The sequence below is a fragment of the Hemicordylus capensis genome, chromosome 1 (genome assembly GCF_027244095.1).
Source record: "Hemicordylus capensis ecotype Gifberg chromosome 1, rHemCap1.1.pri, whole genome shotgun sequence".
Taxonomy (NCBI): Eukaryota; Metazoa; Chordata; class Lepidosauria; order Squamata; family Cordylidae; genus Hemicordylus; species Hemicordylus capensis.
In genome coordinates this window covers 424,336,960-424,361,082 of record NC_069657.1, presented here as the reverse complement: position 1 = coordinate 424,361,082, position 24,123 = coordinate 424,336,960, and the positions used below count along the sequence as shown (strand labels likewise).

Here is a 24,123-nt window from a genome sequence, read left to right as displayed (position 1 = left end):
CCCAAAGAGCCTTCCTAAGGTGTGATTGTACCAGGGCATATATGGAGCAGAGTCTAAAGGCTCGGTCGAGCCGTAGATTGGTTGCCGAGCTTGGGTCACCCCTGACAGTAAAATCTACATACATTAGTCTGCCCTGATCAATTTCCAATACCCTCTCGATTTTGAGATCAGGTCTTTCTTTAAACAATATCGCTACCCCTGCATTGCCGCTCCCATCGTAGGACCAGAAGGATGGGCCCACTGTCCATTGCTGTTGTGCCGAAAAGTGGTGGCTCTCATTTTCGAAATGGGTCTCTTGCAGAACATAGATGTGATAGTTCAATTTTGTTAAAAAATGTATGATCTCTTGCCTACGATTTGGTGACCTTAATCCATTAACATTCCATGTAAGTATATTATAGGAACTGGCCCAACAACCCATGATAGGAGGGTGTTATGTGTAAGGCATGGACCCATTCAGACAAAGAGTCGCTGTTCGCGTAGAAGCGAGGCGATAGAAGAGTAGGCATTTGTTCCTTAGATCTCAGATCGTGTCAAGTATTGTTCAAAGGGGCTTATTGGGTTAATTCAACCCTTACCTCCATGTCTTCCATGGAAACAATATTACCTCCTACCCCTTCCACGTTTACTTCACGTGAAAGTGTAGATCTACTTTGAGGCAGATGGGCCCCGGGGAGGGTTGGTGAGGGGGAGGGGGTTTGGGGTTCAGAGATGGGAGGCAAGGCAGGGTGGTTTGGGATGAGAATAGACCCATTTTTGCTCCCAGGTTCCTGGGAGGCCTCTAAGGGATGTTCTTTTTCTACATTTTTGTCCAAGCTGTTTTTAGGATCTGTCCCTTCTTCCACTAACATATTCTCTTCTTTCATGATACAATCATCAGTAACACCATTTTTGGCCAAGGTAGTTACTTCGTGTCCCTGTCGGCGGTTCTCTAGGATGCTTTTAATTTCTTCCATTTCCTCCTGTATGTTTCTTATCCTTGCAAGCTGATAGCTGTAACTCGAGTCTATCGACTTAAGTTCTGTGGTATCTTCACTAATCTGGGCTAGGACTAGGTCCATTTTTTCCACATCGGGGTCTTTCTCCCTTGAAGTTTGAATTGATGCGTCTTTTGTTTGTATGGCTTGGCATAGGGCTGACCTTTCCTCTTCATATTGTTTTAGAATGCTCTTGTATTCTTTCTTTAGGTTCCATATTTCTGCTGCTTTGTCTTGTTCCACCCTCAACTCTTCCTCCAGGTCAGTTACAGTTTTGGGTGTATTTAGTCCAAGTTTCTTTGGGGCCCTTGAGTGCTTCGAGGATATCCGTTTGTTTTTTGCGGGCTTTCTGAGTTGTCTCTGTTCTTTGATCAACTCATCTACCTGATGGGCAGCTTCCGAGTCTGAAGGAGGGATCAATTCATCATTGGCATCTGGAACCTCTGCCATGGTTGCTAGCACCTTGAATCTATTCTGTTGGGTTAGACCCATCCCCGTGTCCTTGGGGTGTCTATTCAAATTGGTCAATCTGTTTCTTTCATCCTCCCATTGCTTTTTTTGTTTGGTTTTCTTAGAGGATGCCTGCATCCATGGGGATGAAAATTGGTCTTGCGTCTCCCTAGATGCACCCTGCAAGCTTGTGTGATCAGCCCGTGGGAAAGGATGTGTGTCCATCTCCTCTCCCGCCCCAGGGTGATCCTGTTGTTGTCTTTCAGGTGGTCCTTCTGTTTGTTTTTGTGCTCTCCGTTTCCCTGATTCAGCAACTTTCGCCGCTTTCATTGCCCTTTCTCTATTACTTTTATTGTAATGTGCTTCGGGGCACCAAAAGTACGTGTGACCTACTTCCATGCATAGGTTGCAGCGAATGCTTTTATAGCAACTCACAGTACTGTGACCTCTTACTCCGCATTTGGAGCAGAGTGATGTGTTGCATTCCCTGCGAATGTGATCATAGGCCCCACAGAGGTAGCATGCTGGCGGTTGTCCGCTGTAACGGAGGCTTGCTATGTCGGAGCCCATGAAGAAATATTTTGGAAGGTGCTGTATTGTCCCCGTTACGGGGTCTGTATGTAGTGCTACTATGCACCGATATTCACCAGTCCAAATTCCATAGCTGTCCTTCCTTTCATGCGGGCCCATTAGGACATCAGCGTGCCTCCCCAACCACATAGCCACATCTTCTGCCGGCACTGTTGTGGTCCAAAGGGTTATCGTAAGGACCCTAGTATCTGCTAGAGGTATTAATTGAAAACCAGCAAGAAGATCAGGATAGAGGTCGTCTTGTCTTCTTGCAGCTGGACCAAAAACTGTGATACGCTGCCTGGTTTTTCAAACAAACATCTATTTCGTTAGACCCCACCAGCTGGATGACAGCCCGTAACTGTGATGTCGGGAAAACCATTGCTTCCAGTATTAACCTTTTGATGACATAGTCTCTGGTCGCCTTCTGTTCATCAGTTCCTAAATAGCGGAACCAGATTACAAACCGTTTCTTCGGGTCATCATCTTCGGATAGAGAGCTGGGGGTGGCTGCTAGTATCTCATCCTCTATTTCAAGCTGAGCTAAGAAGTCAGCCCATCTGTCCACAGCTACTCCGGTTGTGGTTTTCCCCTGCCTTGGTATATCATTCTTTTTGCCTCTGTTGGAGCTGATCACAGAAGCAAAGGATCGAGATCTCCCCGAGGCTGCTTTTGATGTATCTGGTGGCTCTTGCATGCTAGTTTGTGGAGTTGACTTTCCTGTTGCGGTCTCCCTCTTGAATTGTAAAGTTTCGGGAATGGCTTTTGGAGTCTGCAGGTTCACTCCTGGGTTTCCCTGTGTGTTCCATGTATTTTTTTCTGTAGTAACTTTAGTTTTGGGTTTTACTGCCCTCTGTTCCCGATTCTCAGGTTCTCTTGGTTCAGGTGTCAGTCTTCCTATTCTTGATCCCTCTAGGGTGACAGGCCACTCAGGTTCACCTTGGTCTTCTCCCTTTGAGGTTGCTTCCTGAGAAGGTGTTGCTTGACTTTCAGTACTTGGGAGTAAGCGACTTGATGGGCTTGATGTCCCCTCCGTCACGAAGGCTTCTTCTAGATGAGGTTTTTTTGCTGCTACCCCTTTTGATTTATCACAATGCTCACCACTCTCATTCTTGTTCCGTGGTGGCCCTAATTCCTGGGTTGCTTGTGCTAGTTGCCACTTCTCCTTTTTCGTCTTCCTTCTCTGTTTCAGAATGGTAGTTAGTGAGAACAGCCAGTCTATCCACTGATCTACGGGGATGGGTGGGCCTTCACCCTCAGTTTCCTCTGATAATGGGGACAGTTGTGATGTAGCATTTTTTCCATTTATTTTTGTTTGCCATGAATGGATGAGTTCTTGTATGTTTTTAAGTAATACAGACTCATTTAGCCAAAGGGGAAATCTCAATGGTTTCAGGAGCTTTCTGTGCTGCCCCTTGTGCTTGAAAGTCATTATCCTTTCTAGGATCATCAGGCTGGTTGACACTGCAGTCGAGACCTTTGAACTGGAAATGGACATGGCGTCCTTTCCAAGTAGGAACTGAAAAATAATATTGTGGTCTTTATCTAGGCCTTCCCATTGTGCATACGCACCCCTTTTCTCCCATGTTGCTGAGGAAACTTTGGATCTTGGTACTGCCATATGGGCTATGAAGAAGGCCCAAAATTCAAACATGTCCAATGGTTTTATATCAGTTCTTAGTAGGAAGGTGGAGACCTCCTTAATGTCCTTTTTCAGAAGTTCTTGCCATTGATTGGACGTGTAACTGCCCCCTTGTTCTAGCACTTCGATAGCATCTGATTCTAAAATTTTGTCATTTGTCTCAGGATTCAACTTATCACCCCCATCTGTTTGATAAGGCTGTATCGATGATTGAGGGTCATCTTCAGAAAATTCCGCTTCACTCCCCGCCCCCAAGCTTGAATACTCAGCATCTGGTTCCAAGACGCTTTCCTCACTTTCTGTTACATTAACTGAGTAACTGTGGGCAATATCACCCTCTTCTGGAGTAGCTGCAGAAGTTGCAGGAGTTAGACTGGCTTTGAGGGGAGTGGGGAAAGTACTTGTTCTACTCCAGGCCTGCTCAACTTCGGCCCTCCTGCAGATGTTGGCCTACAATTCCCATAATCCCTGGCTATTGGCTACTGTGGCTGGGGATTATGGGAATTGTAGTCCAAAAACAGCTGGGGGGCCTAAGTTGAGCAGCCCTGTTCTACTCCCATAGAGTGAAGAAATTGTGATTTCTCTAATACAGAGGGTCTGGTATCTCTTTGGTCTTCAAAATCTTCTACATGAAAACGAGATGACCACCCTGGACTTTTTAAGGGGGATCTATCTCTGCACTCTGTTTCAAAAAGCTCCATACTTTGGTTCTCCAGCAAAGGCACTGAACTCATCATAAACATTTTTTTTTTTACTCTCTTCTACTGTTAATTCTGTTAATCTTTGCTCTGTTAAACCTTGCTCCCCCAAGGTTGCTAAATCTCCAAGGCTGTTGTAATTACTTCAGGAATGGGTGAGATTACATTAAACAAAGCAGCCTGTGACTCAGCAAATTCAGTAGAGGGCTGCCTTTGTTTCGCTTTCGCTTCTGCCTGGATAATTGAATGAGTCGATGGCAATGAGGAAAACAAGGGTTTTCCCTCTACTTTTGGGGGGTCTAGAGTTGTAGATCCACTCACCCCATGGTGATCAGATTGTGCTCCTGGCTGTTGGGGATATATCGGTCCCTCCCCCAAGCTCCTAGGATTTAAATTGTCCTTCTGGTTTGACTGGCAAGAGACTGTCCCCAGTAAATCTAGTTCCATTGTACTCACAGGCTGCAGCTTTTCTTCCAGTCTCCTGGGCCCCGGGCTGGAGGATCCCAAAATTCCTTCTTCAATTGATCCAGAGATTTGGGAATGGACTCCTTCCATCGCTGGAACATTCTCCTTTGACCCCAGGTCCGCCTGGGGTTTTACTTCGACCCCCCCCCCCGAAGGGGCATAACTGGGTGAAAATGAGAGGCCCTCCAAGATAGGGCTGAGAGAGATTCCTGCCTGCAATCTTGGAGAAGCCACTACCAGTCTGTGAAGACAATACTGAGCTAGATAGACCAATGGTCTGACTCAGTATATGGCAGTTTCCTATGTTCCTATGACCCCCAAGGCCAGGAGGTTTGTTGGAGCCTCCCGGTTAGGGGTCTCCTCATGAGTTGCTGTGGCGCGCCACAGCATCTCGCAACCAAAAAAACCCCAGGTTAACGGAGCACTTTTCCCGTTAACCTGGTTTAAAGGGAGGAGGAATTAGGTGGGCTAGCCGGCGAAGAACCACTGGGCTCGCCCACGACCTCAGCAGTTCTCACGATTCACAGAAACTGGGCTGGGCTCCCTTAGCCCGATATATGTGGATCATGGGAACAGCTTCATTGAATGTATGTAGGGTACTTAGGTACTCTTCTGCCTGGTTGGAATGTTGTAGTTGGCTGGTTGTTTTTACTATATCCTTTTGTATTTTTGGTGGGATGTTTTTACTATATCCTTTTGTAATCCAAATAGTTTTACATATTGTGAGCTTTGTACAAGCTTTTAATTTGATATTTTACAATCACATTGGTTGTTATAAGGTACCTCTAGTGGGTGAATGATTGAAAGACCTTCTCATTAAAACATGATTAAAACCCATACAATAATTGAGTTTTAGATTTCTCAGAAGATTAGATGTTGAAGCATGTGGATTAGTATTACTTTTTGAAGACCATCTTCCACTTGAGAAAGACCTACATCGAAACAGAGGTCACTGTTGTGGATGTATGGACTCTGTTTTGTATTACATCACTCTCCACACTATGGCCTTCATCACTCCTCCAGTGTGATATATTTGGTTTCATTGATATCATTTCCGATCATTTATAAATTTTGCCTTATCTGAGATTTTAAATATTTTCAATTATAGAACGACCCTGGGTTAAGTTCTTGCTTACTTTCCATTACATGGTTAGTGTATAGTGGGGTGGGGGAAATCTTGTTGTTTCTTGTTGGTTTGATCTTACATATCCCAATACACACTATTTATCTTCTTGTTGCAGCAAATACAAGACATGGATGAGTTCTCTATCTCTGATCTCATTAAACAGCACTGTTCATAATGCAACTTAGAATAATGCTCTCATTTTAATGACCCCAAAATGTATTTTCTACAAGCCACTGTCAGAGTCTCAAGTACCCATTAACTTCTACTTCTGGCAGGAAATTTAAACCCCATGTGGTTCATTCTGCCTTCTTTTAGCCAGGACAGAAATAAGTGGGCCACTTGTGTTTTTCTCCCATCCATATGTTTTCTAGAAAAAAGTACCAGAGATCTTGTTGATAGGAAGAACCTGGACATGAAGCAATTGGAGTTTTTGCATATTTACCTTCCTTTGAAGTTTAGTGCACTTTGTTCAAGTCCTCGCCAAACATTTCCTTTACAAGCACCGCAGCATAATGAGGTCAGAATTACATAGGCTGATAGGGGAGCTAAGACCAGATGATTTTCAGTCCTTTTCAGATCTATTTTTCTTCTTTACTAAAAAAAATCACCAGCTGCAATTTCCCATTATCCATACCAAGAGTCATGCTTTGCCATCCTTTCCCTACGGGCTCCAGCAGTAAACCTTGCTACAGTCTCTAAATCTGCTTCTAAAGAAAAGGGCATGAGGAACTATGCACTGCAAACATTTCTCCAAATGAAACAAGGGACCTTTTAAACATGCTTGGAAAACAAGATGCCTGTAATGATCTCTCCCTATATTAGCAAATTATGCATGGACAAACCATGCATAAATGAGACAGGGGACATAAGAACAGGAAAGCATCTCTGCCAATAAGAGAGATCCCTACTTTTTCATAAAATCAGTGGGGAGGTCAGATTCAGCATAACCCTCACCTCCACTCCAAACCTTGGTGGAGAGTGAGGGCTGTGCATGCACAGTTTCCTCGTGCATGCGCAAGATGTCCATGGCAGAAGAAGGCAGGTGCAAGGTCAGGGCATGTGGCTGGCGGAAAGGAAGAGGGGAACTGGTCAAGGAGAATGTGAAATCTCTAACATGCATTCTCTGTGCCCTATTCCAATGACTCCCAAATGATCCTTCAAGCTATAAGGGACTACTCTCTTGCAGTTTAAGATCGTGAAGGTGAGGGAATTGGTTTTTGAGATATGCTTTATCTAAGCCCAGCATTTCTTCCTTCACTTTTGTAATGTTGTATGGGTCTCAGCTTGTCAAAATAAACACAGTAAATCCACCAGACTGCATTATTTTTTCTTGCTCACAACACAGTCTTTTCCAGTTTCATTTTCAGTCACAGGCACTCTGATTAAACAAAAAAGCACATCTATGAAAAACAACACAAGAATGCTATCATCACACAAATAGATTCAAGAATACAGAAAAGGCACTTGCTACATTCAGTGTTTCCTCTTTTTTTATCACCAGTGAGCGGAAAGTATTTTGTTCTGATTTACACACTCATGTACATAAATTGATTTCTCTGTCCTTAATTGGTATTTATAGTACATGAGCACAATGGAAATGACTCTAATGGTGGGATAATCAGTGCTTATGGTGAGAGAGAGGGACTGTGTACATAGTAGTAAGGGACTACTACTACTCTCCCTTACTACTGTGTAGTAAGGGAGAGAGGAAGTACTGTGTGCAATTCTGTCACTGTAGAACTGGAAAAGGTGCAGAAGAGGGCAACCAAGATGATCATGGGCCTAGAGCACCCTTCTTATGAGGCAAGTCTACAAGACCTGGGACTATTTAGTTTAGAAAAAAGACTACTGCGGGGAGACATGATAGAGGTCTATAAAATCATACATGGTGTGGAGAAACTAGATAGAGAGAAATTCTTCTCTCTTTCACATAACACTAGAACCAGGAGTCATTCCATGAAATTGATTGCCAGGAAATTAATGACCAGCAAATGGAAGTACTTTTTCACACAATGCATAATCAACTTGTGGAATTCTCTGCCATGAGATGTGGTGACAGCCAACAACCTGGATGGCTTTAAGAGGGGTTTGGATAACTTCATGGAGGGGAGGTCTATCAATGGCTACTAGTCAGAGGGCTATAGGCCATCTCCAGCCTCAAAGACAGGATGCCTCTGAGTTCCAGTGGCAGGGGAGTAACAGCAGGAGAGAGGGCATGCCCTCAACTCCTGCCTGTGGCTTCCAGTGGCATCTGGTGGGCCACTGTGCAAAAGAGGATGCTAGACTAGATGGGCCTTGGGCCCAATCCAGCAGGGCTGTTCTTATCATGCCCAGTGGGAATCCCTGTTACAGGGAACACTGTATGAAACTCTTCATGAGAAAATCTGTTCTCAAGTATTCTGCCACTGTATTCATTCCTCAAATATATGTAAAATAGGGAACAAGGACTCTCATGTGATAAATCACATGGGAAGTTACCATGTCATAAAAGTTTTATTGTACTTTTAAACACCCAATTAAATCAGAAAGATAAGCTAGAGGTCATTATTTTCACAATGCTCCAGGAAAAGCAACCATTTTATAGCAATTCTTCCACCAAACAAGATACTATAAATATCACTTTTTGCTTTGATCGTCAAGGCCATTTAAAAATGAAATACACATACCAGGCAGTATATAAATACGATGAATAAATAAAAAAGAACAGGTCAGTTATACCAACTGCCAACCCTTTAACAACAAAAAGGAAGTCTATTTCTCCACGCAGCTGTCACATTGCTTCTTGCAACACTGAAACCAATTCCATAAATTTATGTCAGTTCACAACAGCTTCCACTTCCTAGTGTGGAGCAATACTTCTGGGTGGAGACCTGTCACCAGCTATAAGGTTGGTGGGGGTGGGGTACTATTCCACCAGTAAGGCAATCTGCTGCCCTCACCACAACACAAATCTTTGTTTGCATAGATCTCCTTTTAGCATCCCTTATTAGCACTAGATCAAGTTTGGATGAAGGGATATGAACTGAATTGTTTTACATTTTTATATGTGTTTCAATTGTTATATCTAATTGTTAATCGCCCAGAGATGAAAGTTTGGGCGGTATATAAATTTGATGAATGAATAGGGATGAGCACGAATTGTCTTTGGCACCGGCGGGGGTAGTACTTTAAGGGCGGGGGAGGATGTACTCACACACACCCCACCGCATTTCCCCCGTCGGCGCTCTGTAGATTTCAAGCCCCTCGGGGCGGCAGCATTCCTCCCTGCTGCCTCGTTCCCCCGTCGGCCGGAAGTGGCCGGAAGTTGCGCGCGTGCGCCCGCTGTGCGTGCACGCACCCGTATGCCATGCGCGCGCACGACGGACGCACACACGCTCGCAACTTCCGGCCACTTTCGGCCGACGGGGGGAACGGGGCGGCAGGGAGGAACACTGCCGCCCCGAGGGGCTTGAAATCTACAGAGCACCGGTGGGGGAAACGCGGTGGTGGTGGGGTGAGTACACCCTCCCCCACCCTTAAAGTACTACCCCCGCCGGTGCTGAAACACCGAAAACCACCGCAGTGCCGAAACGTTTCAGAGGCCTTTACAATGGCCTCCGAAACGTTTCGGGCACATGCCTATGAATGAATGAATGAATGAATGAATGAATAATATGGGCAGAAGAAACAAGGGGGCCTTTTCTCCATCTCCCCAACAGGGGCACCATTTCATGTTTCAGTGGAGATAAGCACAAAAATTTCAGCCAGGGCAGGCAAGACTATCAACAAGGCTCAAAGGACTGCTGTTGGTTGCACTTTCAAGATTAAATCTTCATTACGAACACCACCACCTTCTAAGATCATCAAGGGGGTTTGTCTTAGTGGTGTGCCCGAACCGGTCCGGCGGCCATTCCAAAGAATGGCCGAACTGCCGGACCGGTTCGGACTGGGCTGGTTCGGGTCCGGGTGGGGGGTATATCTTTAAGGGCGGGGAGGGCTTGCTTAGCCCTCCCGCCTCCTTGCCCCCGCCAGCGCCCGTATTTAACATTATAGGGGCGCTGGAAACCAGCCGCCCCCCCCGCCGCCGCCGCCGCGAAATCACTCTTAAAAACATCCAGCCCTCCCTCCCTCCCAGCTAGCTGCCCGCCCGCCCCCCCACCCACCCACCCAGTCGCTCACCCGGTCGGTAGATACTAAGCGAGAGGAGCTCCGGCACAGAGCTCCTCTCGCTAGGAAGGCCTCCGGGAGAATGGTGGCTTGCGCGCGCGCGCGCATGCGCGCGCCGCAAACCACGCCGTTCTCCGGAGGCCCGGTCTACCCGCCGGGAAAGGGCCGGGTAGACCGGGCCTCCGATCGCTGGGTAGACCGGGCCTTCGATCGCTGGGTAGACCGGGCCTCCGATCGCCGGAGGCCCGGTCTACCCAGCGATCGGAGGCCCGGTCTACCCGGCCCTTTCCCGGCGGGTAGACCGGGCCTCCGGAGAACGGCGTGGTTTGCGGCGCGCGCATGCGCGCGCAAGCCACCATTCTCCCGGAGGCCTTCCTAGCGAGAGGAGCTCTGTGCCGGAGCTCCTCTCGCTTAGTATCTACCGACCGGGTGAGCGACTGGGTGGGTGGGTGGGGGGGCGGGCGGGCAGCTAGCTGGGAGGGAGGGAGGGCTGGATGTTTTTAAGAGTGATTTCGCGGCGGCGGCGGTGGCGGCGGCGGGGGGGGGCGGCTGGTTTCCAGCGCCCCTATAATGTTAAATACGGGCGCTGGCGGGGGCAAGGAGGCGGGAGGGCTAAGCAAGCCCTCCCCGCCCTAAAAACAAGGCCCCCCTTCGGTGCCGGTCCGGACTTCTCCGGACCGTGCACATCCCTAGTTTGTCTGAGGGGTAAGAAGGTGACTCAGGGGCCAGCCTTCTCTAAAATCGCCCTGGGTTGTGCAACGTACTTCCTGTTGAAATTAGAACTGCTTCTTCTCTGGTGGCTTTTAGGAAACAATTGAAAACACACCTGTTCAGCCAGGCCTTTCGCTGAATTTTTAAAAACTGAATTATTATTATTTTTTTTTAAATTTTCTGTTTGTTGTTTTTATCTAACTGTGAATTGTTATGAGACAGGCGCGTAGCAAGGTTGGAGTGTGCCCAGAGACAAGATTTTAAAATGGGCTCCTCGCTGATATACACACACAAACACACTTCACAATATATAGTGCACTCACAGTCACATCCCTATCACAAATACGGTGAATATCTAGTTCACATTGAATCTGGGGGTTTTTTACTCTCTGTTACTGCCGATCTCCAAGAGATTGAACATAATTCATAAGGGGTGCAACGCAGTCGGGTGGGGAGTCATGTGACATGCCTCTGGGGGGGCCCTTGAAGCAGTGGGGCCCCAAGACAACTGTCTCCCCTTGCCTAGTAGTAGTTACACCCCTGTTATGAGACTACTGTAATAGGTGGTTATAAATAAAAAAACAAATTGCAACAAAAATGTAGCATATGGTTACTTTTTAATATACCTTTATAACCACACACACTCAAATAATTATACATTGGAGAGGGCAGAGTACTGCCTTTACCCTCTCCAAGTGGCACCCCAACTCCCCACCTCACAGCCCTTCCAACAAGCCAATGCTGCTGTTTCTGCTCTCCAGCTTTGGCTTTGCCACTCGCCTGCACTGTGAAGCAGCCAGAGAAGGATGGGTTCCAGCAGCACTTCACTGACAGTATTGCAAGTAACGTTGATCCACTGCCAGGGCTGCCTGTTGTGCAGTGTAAACTAAGCACGAAGAAACGTACCCTAATCTTCTGGGCACATCTGCAGCTATGTGACACAATGGCTAAGCTGGCTTGCAGCATGAACTGAGAGTACTTGTCAAGATCACATCCAAAAGCTTTTTGGAGTGTCCCCATAAGAACACGCTGGACAGCACTGGGCCTCAAGCACTGGGGCTGCACTTTGGCTGCTTCAACCCTTTGCTTCCTCCAGCCTAGTGCTTCATTCTCCTTCCACTTATCAGATGCACTAGGAGAAAACGTAAGAGAGCCCTCCTCCTCTTCCTCCTCCTGGATATCCTGCTGTGGGCTAAGCCAAAGCCTCTATCAAGAAAGGGATGCTGGAGCACCATAGACCTTGGACAGCTCTGAGTACAGTGAGCCAGCAACTCGGCTACAGCCAAGCAGAATCACAGGAGAATGCATCAATGGGATATTGCTCCAGCAACTTCTCAGAGCAGACGGCAGCCTTTTAGATCACCTTAGCCGCTCCCCTACCCTAGGGAAGGATCTGTTCTTAATGAGGCCTTGCCTGATTTTGCAAGATTGATAACAACAACAAATAGTTTTAAAAACCAACTTTGTTAGCTGCCCCATAACAAATTGTTCTCTGGGCAGCTCACAACACAGCATTAAAAACATCTAGTAAAAACACATAAAACACAAAACACAACAATACAAAAATTTAATTTGTTTAAATCAATTTTTAAAAGCCTGAGTGAACAGAAAGGCACCTAAAAGAACAAAGTGACGGCGCTAGGTGAGCCTCACTGGGGAGGCTATTCCATAAATGGGGTGCCACCACCGAAAAGGCCCTCTCCCTAGTAGCCACCCGCCTCACCATGTTTCGCAAGTACACTCGGAAAAGGACTTCCCAAGAAGATCTTAAGATCATGACCCAGGCCACACAGGGTCCCACTGCACAGGTGCAGTGGCCTCCAAAAGGACGGCTGTGCTGGGGGAAAGGCCCGGAAAGGGCCAAAGATGCCCAAACGGGGCACGTTTTGGAAAAAGGAAGGCCGGCAGGTGGGGAGGGACCTCCACAGACACATACACACCGCCACCATGGAGAAGCCCCCCAGAGAGGGTAATTTGAAAAAGAAAAAAGGTTGTTTGTTTTTTTAAAAAGTTTGACAATCCCCCTCTCCCGAACCAAACCGGGGGGGGTGGGGGGGTGGGGGGGTTGAAGGGGCCCCAAACCAAACTGGGCCAGTATGGTTTAGGTTCGGTTCGAACTCAAACCAAACTGGGCCAGGTGCTTTTGTGCACACCCCTACTAATGTGCTATGCGTACCCTCAATAACCAGTCATCACTGAATAACCCATTTCTCTCATGCACAGTACCTCTCTCTTGGTCCTCTCTAAAAAGTGTACCTGGTTTCTGTGGACCAATTCACATAACGACCTGATAAAGTACTATTCGCTTGCCTTGCTTGCTCCCATGGGTGGAAACCTTGTTCAAATCAAAAAGCACTGACTTATGATCTGTTAGACAGTTCAAATGGTATAACATCCATATAAATGTGGCTGCCACCTAGTCACCTGAACATGGCAAAACTGCTTTTCCTAGCTCACTGGATCAGAAGAAAGGTTGGCATTCCAAATCAAAACTATAAAAATGTTTACCTTCTGAAAGCATATCTGGTACGTCTGCTTGATACCTGGGTCCCACCCTGATTTCTCCTTTATCTGCTAGAAGTGTTTTCAGTGACGGATCATATACCAGTGAATAGAAGAAAGTATCCTTTAAAAAAAGCAACAGATGTATATTTTCCAAAGGATAATTAATGACAGATATAACACTTTAGCACACATCCTTGCATTTTAGCACACAGACAAAACAAAATCACCACTGACTGTCTAAAACTGGGCCACACAACTTCAACCCTCCTGCTGGTTTTGTATTACAATTCCCATCGTCTCCAGCTACGGTGGCCAATAGTCAGGGGTGATGGGAATGGCAGTCCAAGATTTACAGGAGGCTGAAGTTGAGCAGCCCTGGCCTAAAAGTACATGTGCAGACTATCATTAATACTTGGAAAGGTGAACAGAAGAAAAGGAAAAACCCCAAAATGTATATTATGCTTACGATGGAACAACAATATTTTGACAAATAATGTGAAAATACAATAATGCTAGTTTTATAACTTTTTAGTAATAGCAAGAGGTTTTCCCCACTTCTTAGATATCAGACTTCAAACAAACAAAGATCAGTGGCAATCAAATTTACAAAACAAAGTAAGAAACACACATCACATGGAAGACATGCTTCCATCCTCTGCAGATACAGTTGTGCATATGAGACTGGTACAGGATCAAAGCAGTCTTCTTTTCTCCCCTGTCACTTGTGCAAAAAACTTACAACTCAGTAGCCTGGCTAGGGAAAGGGAAGATGGATGGTAAACAGGGAGAAGAGCTGACCTTGTGATAACAAGCATGAATTGTCCCCTAAGCAGGACCCACCCTGGTTTGCATTTGAATGGGATACTACATATGTGAGTGCTTTAAGATATTCTTCTTAGGGGATGGGGCTGCTTTGGAGAAGAGCACCTGCATGCAAAAGGTTCCAAGTTCCCTTCCTGGCATCTCCAAAATGGGGCTGAGAGAGAGACTCCTGCCTGTAACTTTGGAGAAGCTGCTGTCAGTCTGGGTAGACAATACTGTGCTAGATGGACCAATGGTCTGATTCAATATAAGGATGCTTCCTATGTTCCAAGGAAGTGAATACACACTTGTAGGCAAGCCAAGGAGAGAGAAGATGCAAAGATGACTTTTCCTATGCCAATCCATTCCCTTGCACACAGCTGTGACCATGGGAGGATATATTGTGTCTGCAGTTTTTGTTTTTGAATTGCACTGATGATGTTAGTGTTTAGACAGCATAATATTTTGCTATCTATTCCAAAGTAATACCACACAGTTAGTAACATAACACTGGCTAGCATCCAGACTAATATTCCGTTGATGTGCCAAAAATTTTCTGTTACACAAATGGGGAGGAGTGTTTTCTGGTGATTTCCCCTTCTCTTTGCACCTCCCGAAACTGGCTGACATCCTAACTAAATTACTCAATGGAAGTCCTATTGAAATTAAGTCCTTCAGAGTAACTCCTGAGCATTACTACTAACAAAGTTTGGATGTCAACCACCACACTCAGAGCTGGGGGGCCTGCAGGAAGATAATTTCGGGTAGTGCACGTTGCTGCACAGGGGTGGCGGTATTACTAAAAATCATCCCTCCCTGCTCACACAACAGAAAAACTTGGCATATTCACAGGAGGTTAGTCGGGATGCTAGCCAATGCATGTGACTGGTCCACTAGTCCATGGAGCCTTTCTGAATGTAATAGAAATTTACAAAAGGGGCTTACTTTGTGCAAAATTTACCATTGGGGAAGGCTAATAGTCATAGAAATGCTTCTAGGTAATCACACAACAGTTATAGTGTGATTAACTTTTGCTACCAAATCCAATATTTATAGCAGGCTTAGTAACCCATCTGTTTGGTTTACAAGGCTGCGTGGAGAGCAAGTCTTGCAGTCGTAAGCATGAATTGTCCCCTTTCCTAGGCAGGGTTCACTGTGGTTTGGATTTGGATGGGTAACTACATGTTGAGTACTGCCTGTTGTAAGATATTCCCCATAGGGGATGGGGCCACAGCTCAGTGGTAGAGCATCTGTTTTATATGCAGAAGGTCCCAGGTTCACTCCCTGGCATGCCCAGGCAAGGCTGGGAGAAACTCTTGCCTGAAACCTTGGGGAAGCCACTGCCAGTCAGTGTAGAGTAATAATACTGACCTAGATGGACCAAGAGTCTGACTCTGTAAGGCTTCCTATGTCCCTATGCTATTATGAGAGCATGCTACCCTCAATGTGATGGCAGGGAAAAGGCAGGAGTTCTATTCTCCCAATATTTCATGAAGGCTTAAAGGTTGAAGGACCAGAAACAGTTTAATTATTCCCAGCGGTTGTTAGCCATTTCCCCAGTCCAGAGTTTCAGCACTTCAGAATGTAGCATCAGACCGCTGAAATGTCATAACAGAAGACTCCTCAGTTTCAAGATGGCAACCAGAAAGAGAGTCTCTATTCTCACTTGCAAAATGTTGGATGAAAACCAAATGAACAATTTCAGAATAACTCTTAACAAAGCATCAATAATTCAGGATACTGAACTACTGTACCACACAACAATCTCTCTCTCTCTCTCTCTCTCTCTCTCTCTCTCTCTCTCTGTATATATATATATATATATATAGAGAGAGAGAGAGAGAGAGAGAGAGAGAGAGAGAGAGAGATCATTTTCAACTCCTACTACCAAATAAATCATTTAGCAAAAGCACTGTTTGGTTGACTAACATTCTGCTATAAATATCCAACACTAAACAGACAGGCAGATAGATAGATACTGATCTTTAGATGAACTAATTCTTTAAAAATATGGCATTACCTCTTTAGCGAGATACGACAGCACAGATTCTGTCTCATTCAGAAGTGCGACGCTGCATTTCCCCCTGTGTAAGCATAAAAGGAATAATAAAATTGTTGATGGGTTCTTAGTAGTAGTATTAATACTGCAAACAGAACAGGGCAAAAGACTATTCAGTGAAATTCTGAACTGGGAAAATTGACTAAATCAATGACTACAAATATACCATAATTGATGGGTATGTGACCAACAGCTAGCTAGCTAGGTAGGAAAACACAAAAAAGGTTTGACAGCATGGTAAATGGAACCGATGTAAATAAATTAATTGCTTGTTAACTATTAAAATAGGCGAATACATTCATGAGAAAAAGGAAAAGATGGGAAGCTTAAAGAATAATATTTGATAGTTCCATCTATTTTGGGTAAATATCTTAAATGCAGGCTTCCAAAACAGGCTTCTGGAGAAGCTTATTCAAAAAAAGATCATCTTAACTTCATTCCAGTGACAGACAATCAAATGCCCCTGTAATACCTGCTGGGATGCTGGCTGCCTAACTCTCTACCAGAAAAAGCCTCATTGGCTGAAAGGTTAACCAACTATGAGGAAAAATCAGGGAGAACTGAGGGAGGGGGAGAAACTCTGAAGCAAAAAAAGAGCAGAAAGGGGAGCAGGGAGGGGAGCTGATCTTGTGGTAGCAAACATGAATTGTCCCCTTTGCTAAGCAGAGGTTGCCCTGGTTGCAGGCATGCATTCATTACATTTATAGACTGCCCCATCCAAAGGCTCTGGTAGGTACACAAGAAGTTTTTAAAAACACAAATAAAAACAAACACCATCTAAAACACACTTTATATTGTTTTACAATATAAAAACAATTTTAAAACAATTCAAAACCATTTAAAACCAATTAAAATACTTTAAAATAATTTTAAAACCTTGGAAGGCCAGGCCAGACAAGTAAGTTTTATGGCTCTCTTAAAGGCCAACAACGAGCCTAAACTGCGGATATCTGCCAGGTCTGCATTCCATAGGCCAAGAGCAGCTACAGAGAAGGCCCGGTTCCGAGTCGCCACCAGAAGTACCGGTGGTAACTGGAGAGAGGCCTCTCCAGATGACCTCTACGTGCGAAGCGGATCATACAGAAGAAGGTGCTCTCTAAGGTAGCCCGAATGGGAAGGGGAATGGGGAAACTATATGAGAGCACTGTAAGAAATTCCCCTTAGGGGATGGAGCTGCTCTGGGAAGAACATTATCTGCTTGCTTGCAGAAGGTTCCAAGTTCCCTCCCTGGCATCTCCAAGATGGGGCTGAGAGAGACTCCAACCTGCAACCTTGGAGAAGCTGCTGCCAGTCTGTGTAGACAATACTGAGCTAGAGGGACCAATGGTCTGACTCAGTATATGGCAGCTTCCTATGTTCCTAGATATATTAATTTCTCTGCATCTGGGTTTCCTCACAGGTCAGTATCTGGATGAACCACTTTAGGTTCACTTGGTTGCAGCTTGGTTGCAGTTATTATTCCTGCATAATCCCCCTAGCCATGGAGTGAAGACAGTCTGCATCTAGCTGAGAAAGTGGTTTCTTCTTTTCTGTACGGGGGTCTGAGAGACTCTTGATATCAACGGCCAGCCTAACATAAAGCAAGCTTGCCAACTGGCCTCAAGCTATGAGCCCAGCTGTTTGGGAACTTCTCTCACCTGCGGCCCATTACTGGGTGAGAAAAGCAAAAACTAATTGTCCCATCTCCACCCAGTTTCCAATCTATTTTATTTTTAATACTTTAGCAGGAAGACGTTAGCCTAGTTAGCTGCCTTACTCCTCACTTCATGTCAAGAAGTGGCTCTGAAGGGGGAGGAATTATTGTATTTATTATTACATTTGCAGACCGCCACTCCATTAATCTTGTGGTGGTTTGCAACAAAACAAAACAATTAAAAGCAGCTAAAAATAGTTATAAAATTCAAAACAATTAGAAGGCAAATTGAGACAAAAAGAGAACACAAGTCACAAGGAAAAATCACACCGTGCTCAGCAGGCTGGCCAGCTGGCTGGCTACAGTTGCTCAGGCCGCACAGCCAACACCAGGCTTGCTGTTCTATTATTATTAATTTTTACATTTTATATCCCACTCTTCCTCCAAGGAGCCCAGAGCGGTGTACTACATACTTGTGTTTCTCCTCACAACAACCCTGTGAAGTAGGTTAGGCTGAGAGAGAAGTGACTGGCCCAGAGTCACCCAGCAAGTATCATGGCTGAATGGGGATTTGAACTCAGGTCTCCCCAGTCCTAGTCCAGTACTCTAACCACTACACCACGCTGGCTCTCTCATCTCATCGTTTCTCATGCTGGCTGGACCTGCCAGGCCCATTCATTGTGGCACCAGCCCATGGACACAAGGGACAATGGGTGAATACAGTCAAATCAGCATGTCTGTCACACTATTAAGGATGGGTATGTTCCCCTTCCCCCTTTTCTAATTGGGGATGGGGTGGGGGCTCACCTGAACCACCCTCTCAGCATGAACTCTTGGCTCCAAACCCGCCTTAGAACAGCAGAAGCAGCTGCAATACGGACAGGGGAAAATGGTGTGTGTTTGGGTGTATGGATGGATGTAGGTGGTGATGGTATGTGTGAGTGTGAGTGAGTGTGAGTGAGTGAGAAAGAGAAAGAGAAAGAGAGAGCGCAAACACAATGCATAAATGTTTTCTAGGTGCTTAATTCCCTGACAACACAACACATGCTACGGGAACCTATAACCCCTGACTCATTTTCCATGTGCTTCTGCCACATAGAAAATGATTTGCTTCAGACTAGAAGTCCCCAGCCTCAGTGTTCCATATCTGTAAAATGGTTACACTGTTTTCTAGAATGTCTTCTAAATGCTTTATTTATTAAAAAGCAGCATGTTTGTGTTTTGATAAGCTTTCTGCGGCTGGGCTCACCTGCTTGAGTTATGTACTTTTAGCTCTTGCTTTGTGCTTATTTATTTAGCTATCATATTTCTATACCACCTGATATAGACATCTCGAGGCTGTGTACAAAATTAAAACAAAGCAAATGCAAAACAATATAAAAGTTAAAATTCACAAAAAATAAAAACCATCTCAGTAGATTAAAAAATATTAATTTTAAATTTCAGTTACAAGCCTGGGAAAACAGATACGTCTTGAGGGTCTTCCTAAAAGCAAGCAGAGAAGGAGATGGTCTTATTTCAAAGGGGAGCAAATTTCAGGGCCCCGGGGCAGCTACAGAGAAGGCCCAACAGAATTGGATTCTTGAATGTGATAGATTGTTCTATGTTGGTCCAATATCATCCATGAAAATATAGCATCGTGGCACATGATTTGTAAACACAAACAATAGCTGTTTAACTTTGATGAAAAGTTAAAGGACATTTGCTGTGACCTCTACCCCTTTACCATTGTGCTTCGGCCTAGACGCAACTACTATCCTTTTATGGCTAGACTCCACCCCTAAATGCACTGAGGACCATAAGACTCACCTGACCCCACTGTCAGGGCCCCACCCAGATACCAGAATTTTGTCTTTCAGAAGCTGGCAACCTTACTGTGAGGAATAAAGTATGAAAACAGCCACTGGGGGTACGTTTTGCTCTTTAAAAAAGAGAAATCAAAAGAACTAGTCTTAGAGTTATAGACATCCCAACGCTGCATTTTTAAATTTTGTATATCTTTGCCAATCATAACTCAAAGTAAGCAACTCTCTGTGTGTTTCTCTAGCTTGCTGCTCAGATGTTTTTGTCTGTACTGCTGCATTTAAAGATTCCCTGTCATTGTTCACAGGAGTAGCCTCAACATCGACAGTGCTTAACTGTTCCAAACATATTTCAGCACCTTCTTTTGATTCAATTATTAATTCTGTTCTAAAATTACACCGACCAACTAAAAGGGAACACCCATTTATAAGTGTCTTTAGTACATCAAGAGCAGATGAGATTTATTGCTAGACGTTATAGTTCAGATCCCATTAAAATGTCAACAGATGCGTCTGGGGTTGTACACTGATAAGGCATTTGATCAGGTTAATCAGATTTTGCGGGGGGGGGGGGCAGCACCAGTTTAACTAACCTTATTTATATGTTAGATGTCAAAACAATATCAATGCACATATGATCTATGCACACGGGGAAAGAGAGAGAGAGAGAGCAGACCTGTATGCATACAGAGTTATTCATACATTATGTTCAACACATCTATAGCAGTACATTTCATATCTGTACCCTGCATTTCAGGAGTCCTGTATCCACGTCCACTTTTAACGTGAATGAATGTAGTCATGCACACGGTAGGAGAGACTGGCTGATTAAACACTTGAGAACTGGTGTGATAAATCAATAAAGCTATACACAAGTTACATTGTTGTGGTTGGGTAGTTATCGACAATGTCTTTGTCTTTTTTCCTACATGTGATGAAAAATACACAAGCCCCTTCTTCTTCATGTACTCCTTTTGATGTCTTGCTAATATTAAATTTTCTGACCGCCATGAACAGATATGAGGTACTCTTATCTGGGCCATGAACAGATATGAAGTACTCTTACTTAGATTTCTCATAATTTACTTCCTCTCAATTATTGATGCCATCTACAATCTAGGCTTTGGACACGAGGCCTGTGGCATGTTTGAAAACTGGAGTTGGGGGGTGGGGGGTGGAGACAGACGTTGTCGAGACCTAATCAACCACAATGATATAACCCCTGCATAGCTTTATGGATTTGTCACACCAATTCTACAGAATTTACACAGCACAAAAACATGTACATGCACATATATTCAGCATAATGCCTGATATTCAGTGCAGCACAGTGTTCTCTCTTCTTCTTTTTTTCCATCTGTGTGTGGAATGAGTTTTGTTCTGGGCGGGAATATCCAGGCAGCGTGTGCACACATGCATTCAAGTCTTGTAAAGACTTGGCTTTTTACCCAGGCTTTTACATAATCGTTTTTACTGCTGCTTCTGGGTGTTTTTATTTGTTGTATTGTTTTATGCCTGTTTTTATATGTTTTTATACTTTTAGCATGATGTTTTTATTGTGTTTTTATTGTATGTTTTTAACTTTTGTAAACCGCCTTGGGGCTATCTTTTAACGAAAGGCGGTATAAAAATGCAAAAATAAATAAATAAAATAAATAAATTCAGAATGGGGCTTTCCTGATTCAACCTGAGCGGAGTCTAAAAGTAACTGAGCAGACATTAAAAAACTTGTGAGCGCAGGCATGTGCGCACACCTTAGAGAGAACATTGGTGAAGCATGATGTCTCCATAATTATGCACTGCCAGGCTATTGTAGAGAGCAAAGGAACCAACAAGGCTAGGCCAATGGGAGACTTGTGGAAACACAGTTAGTGCAACTGACCCATTTGCTCAATCCGAATGCTTCCTCTGATCTTCGCAACAGCCTCGCAGCTCAGCATTACAGACATGCAATGCTGCACTGAATGTTGGCCACGGTTTGAATAAGGCTACAGTCGTCCAGTCACTGTTTTTGGTGCACAAATTGGCAAAAAAAACAACCCAACAATTTGTGAGCATCTGCATTGCTGAAGTGGAGACGCTACCCCTGTGGGCGTGCAACCTTTGCTTGCACGCAGCTTAAGTCAGTAAGTCAGCCACTGAAACTAAACAGACAGAGAGAAAGGCAGATACACTGAATTAATATTCTTGCCATATTCACCCTTGTCTCCTTCTTTCTGCCTTTCCTCTATTGTCTGCCCCATGAAAAATCTTAGCTTTTAAGTCTTTGGGGGCAAGGAACTATAATATTTCCACTGTAACTCTATAAAGTGCCATGCACACCGATGAAACAACAAAACACTACATGTTTCACACTAAACATTATACTACCAACTTCCAAGGCTGTTGAAAGCTATTCAGCAATATTTTAGAGCATGGCTATTCAACTTTGCCCCCGTCCCCCAGCTGTTTTTGTACTATAACTCCTGTAATCCCCCACCACAGCAGTCAATAGCTAGAGATTATGGGAATTGTAGGCCAACATCTGCAGGAGGGCCGAAGTTGAGCAGCCCTGTTTTAGGGAAATGTCGAACTATATCCTATTGTCCAATCTCCTTAATTTTTATTCTTTTGATATGATATAAATGCATCACATGCAACTTATGAGATGATAAAGTACATTCTTCTCCATACTGAGAGCCCTGGTTTCCAAATCAAAGCCTTGCTTTCTGTAAGAAACACTTCCTGTTCTCTCTGATTTCATACACAGCAGGACCAGCTTCTTTTAATATTAATCAACCACACTTTGATATATCTATTTTCCACCCCAAAGTTAGTTTTAGAAGGCAAATCATGCAAGATCCAAATTATCAGGACTCAAGAAAATTCCACAACATCTGGTGGTTAATAACAATGACCAACATCCTGACCAATGCTGAGTACATGCAGGCAAAAGCAGCATCCATGTACACTTTCAGTCCTCCTTGTGCTGCTGAAGAAACTGAGTTGATAACACATGTACTTTTATATTGCAGATTCTATTCTGACTTGTGTCACAGTTTGCTCTCCTTTTGTATTTGATTTTCTGGGTCTCACTGATGTTTTTTATGTATCACTTCTCTTAGCAGATCAGAAGTTTCAGGTTACTTATAATGTAGCCAAGTTCTGTTTCTCAGCCTCTAGATTGCCATAGATGATTATTTGAATTCAGTTTGATTTAATAGTTAATATCAAATGTGCTAACCTTTTTTGCTGGCCTGAGCAGTAATAAAAAAATTCTCTCTCTCTCTCACCTCCAGTCCAACTTCACTCGCAGGGATTTCCGTCAATCTCTCCTACCCTCAAAAGCACTTTGTGCCACCCACAATTATGTACATTCATTCATTCAATTTCTATACCACCCTTCCAAAAATAGCTCAGGGTGGTTTACATTAGAACAAAACAATTAAAATCAATTAACAGTTAAAAACACCTTAAAACAATTAACAGTTAAAACATTCAAAACAATGTAAAAACCCTGGAAAACCAGGTTACAAGAAGTTAAAAACATTTACAACCATTTAAAAACCCTGGAAGGCCAGGCCAGGCCAATGAGGGCTGTACGGCTCTTAAGGACATAATTCTGGGTGGCACCAAGCACTTCTGGAAGGGCAGAAAGACAAATATTCCCTTTGCCATGTGAGTACCCACACTGTTTAAGCAGGACCACAGTTGCTGCACATGTGCTTATTGTGCTTGCACCAGCACAGTGTTAGGATACCAGCCAGTGAAGTTAAACAATAGTTAAGTCCACTCCTCGGCCTTGCATATTTTTCATACCGGCATCAACTATACTTTAATCTTTATTCTACTGTAGGTTTTGACAACCTTGGGTCCCCAGATGTTCTTCGACTACAATTGCCATCAGCCCCTTTGGTCGCTGTGACTGAAAATAATGGGAGTTGTATTCTAACAACATCTAGGAATGGAAGGTTGGCAACCCCTGCTCTACAGGATTTATGGCAATGCTAGTCCACTGCCAGTACCCAAAATTGCACCAGTGAGAACAGACTCTAAACATCTCACCATCCACTGTTCCCTCTGAAGCTGTTGCTTGGAGTTCACATCTGTTGGTTCAAGAACAGTTGCCTTACCGTAACTGAAGCCCCTCTGGTCCTGTTCTCACCCAAACATCTATGTGACAACTCAAGCATTTCTTTTTAATATATCTTTACATGAAGTAATCCTGCTTTTGTTTCTTAAGGTATAGCCAGGAGGTGGTGGCCAGGAGTCGACATCGACTCGACGGCACACTTTACCTTTTATATGTCCTTAATTTGAAGGTAATCAGAGCCCACCCATTGAGAGCCCACCATTAATTTTTAAATGGACTGTAGTTTTCAATCTTTTTTCAAAAATTCATTGATAATGAATAAACTGGGCTCATAGGTGATCTTCCATCCCAGTCCTGACCCTGATCTGCTTAGCTTCAGCAAAGCTACTGAATCATGTGCCTTAAAAATCATAGCTCTGAAACCATGAAACAGAATTTCACCATATAAAGCATGATGCAATAACTT

At 44.3% G+C, this 24,123-nt stretch overlaps 1 protein-coding gene across 5 annotated transcripts in view; it reads right to left on the bottom strand.

Moving 5' to 3' along the window:
* Window positions 1-24,123, bottom strand: part of MTA3 (metastasis associated 1 family member 3) — a 229,532-nt gene that overhangs the window by 141,463 nt on the left and 63,946 nt on the right. For all 5 annotated transcript variants that reach the window (XM_053311426.1, XM_053311430.1, XM_053311452.1 and 2 more), the window contains exons 5-6: window positions 16,112-16,175; window positions 13,294-13,411 (exon numbers count right to left, since the gene is read on the bottom strand). In XM_053311426.1, coding sequence (XP_053167401.1) covers window positions 13,294-13,411; window positions 16,112-16,175 — 182 coding nt within the window. The remainder of the gene's footprint in view (window positions 1-13,293; window positions 13,412-16,111; window positions 16,176-24,123) is intronic.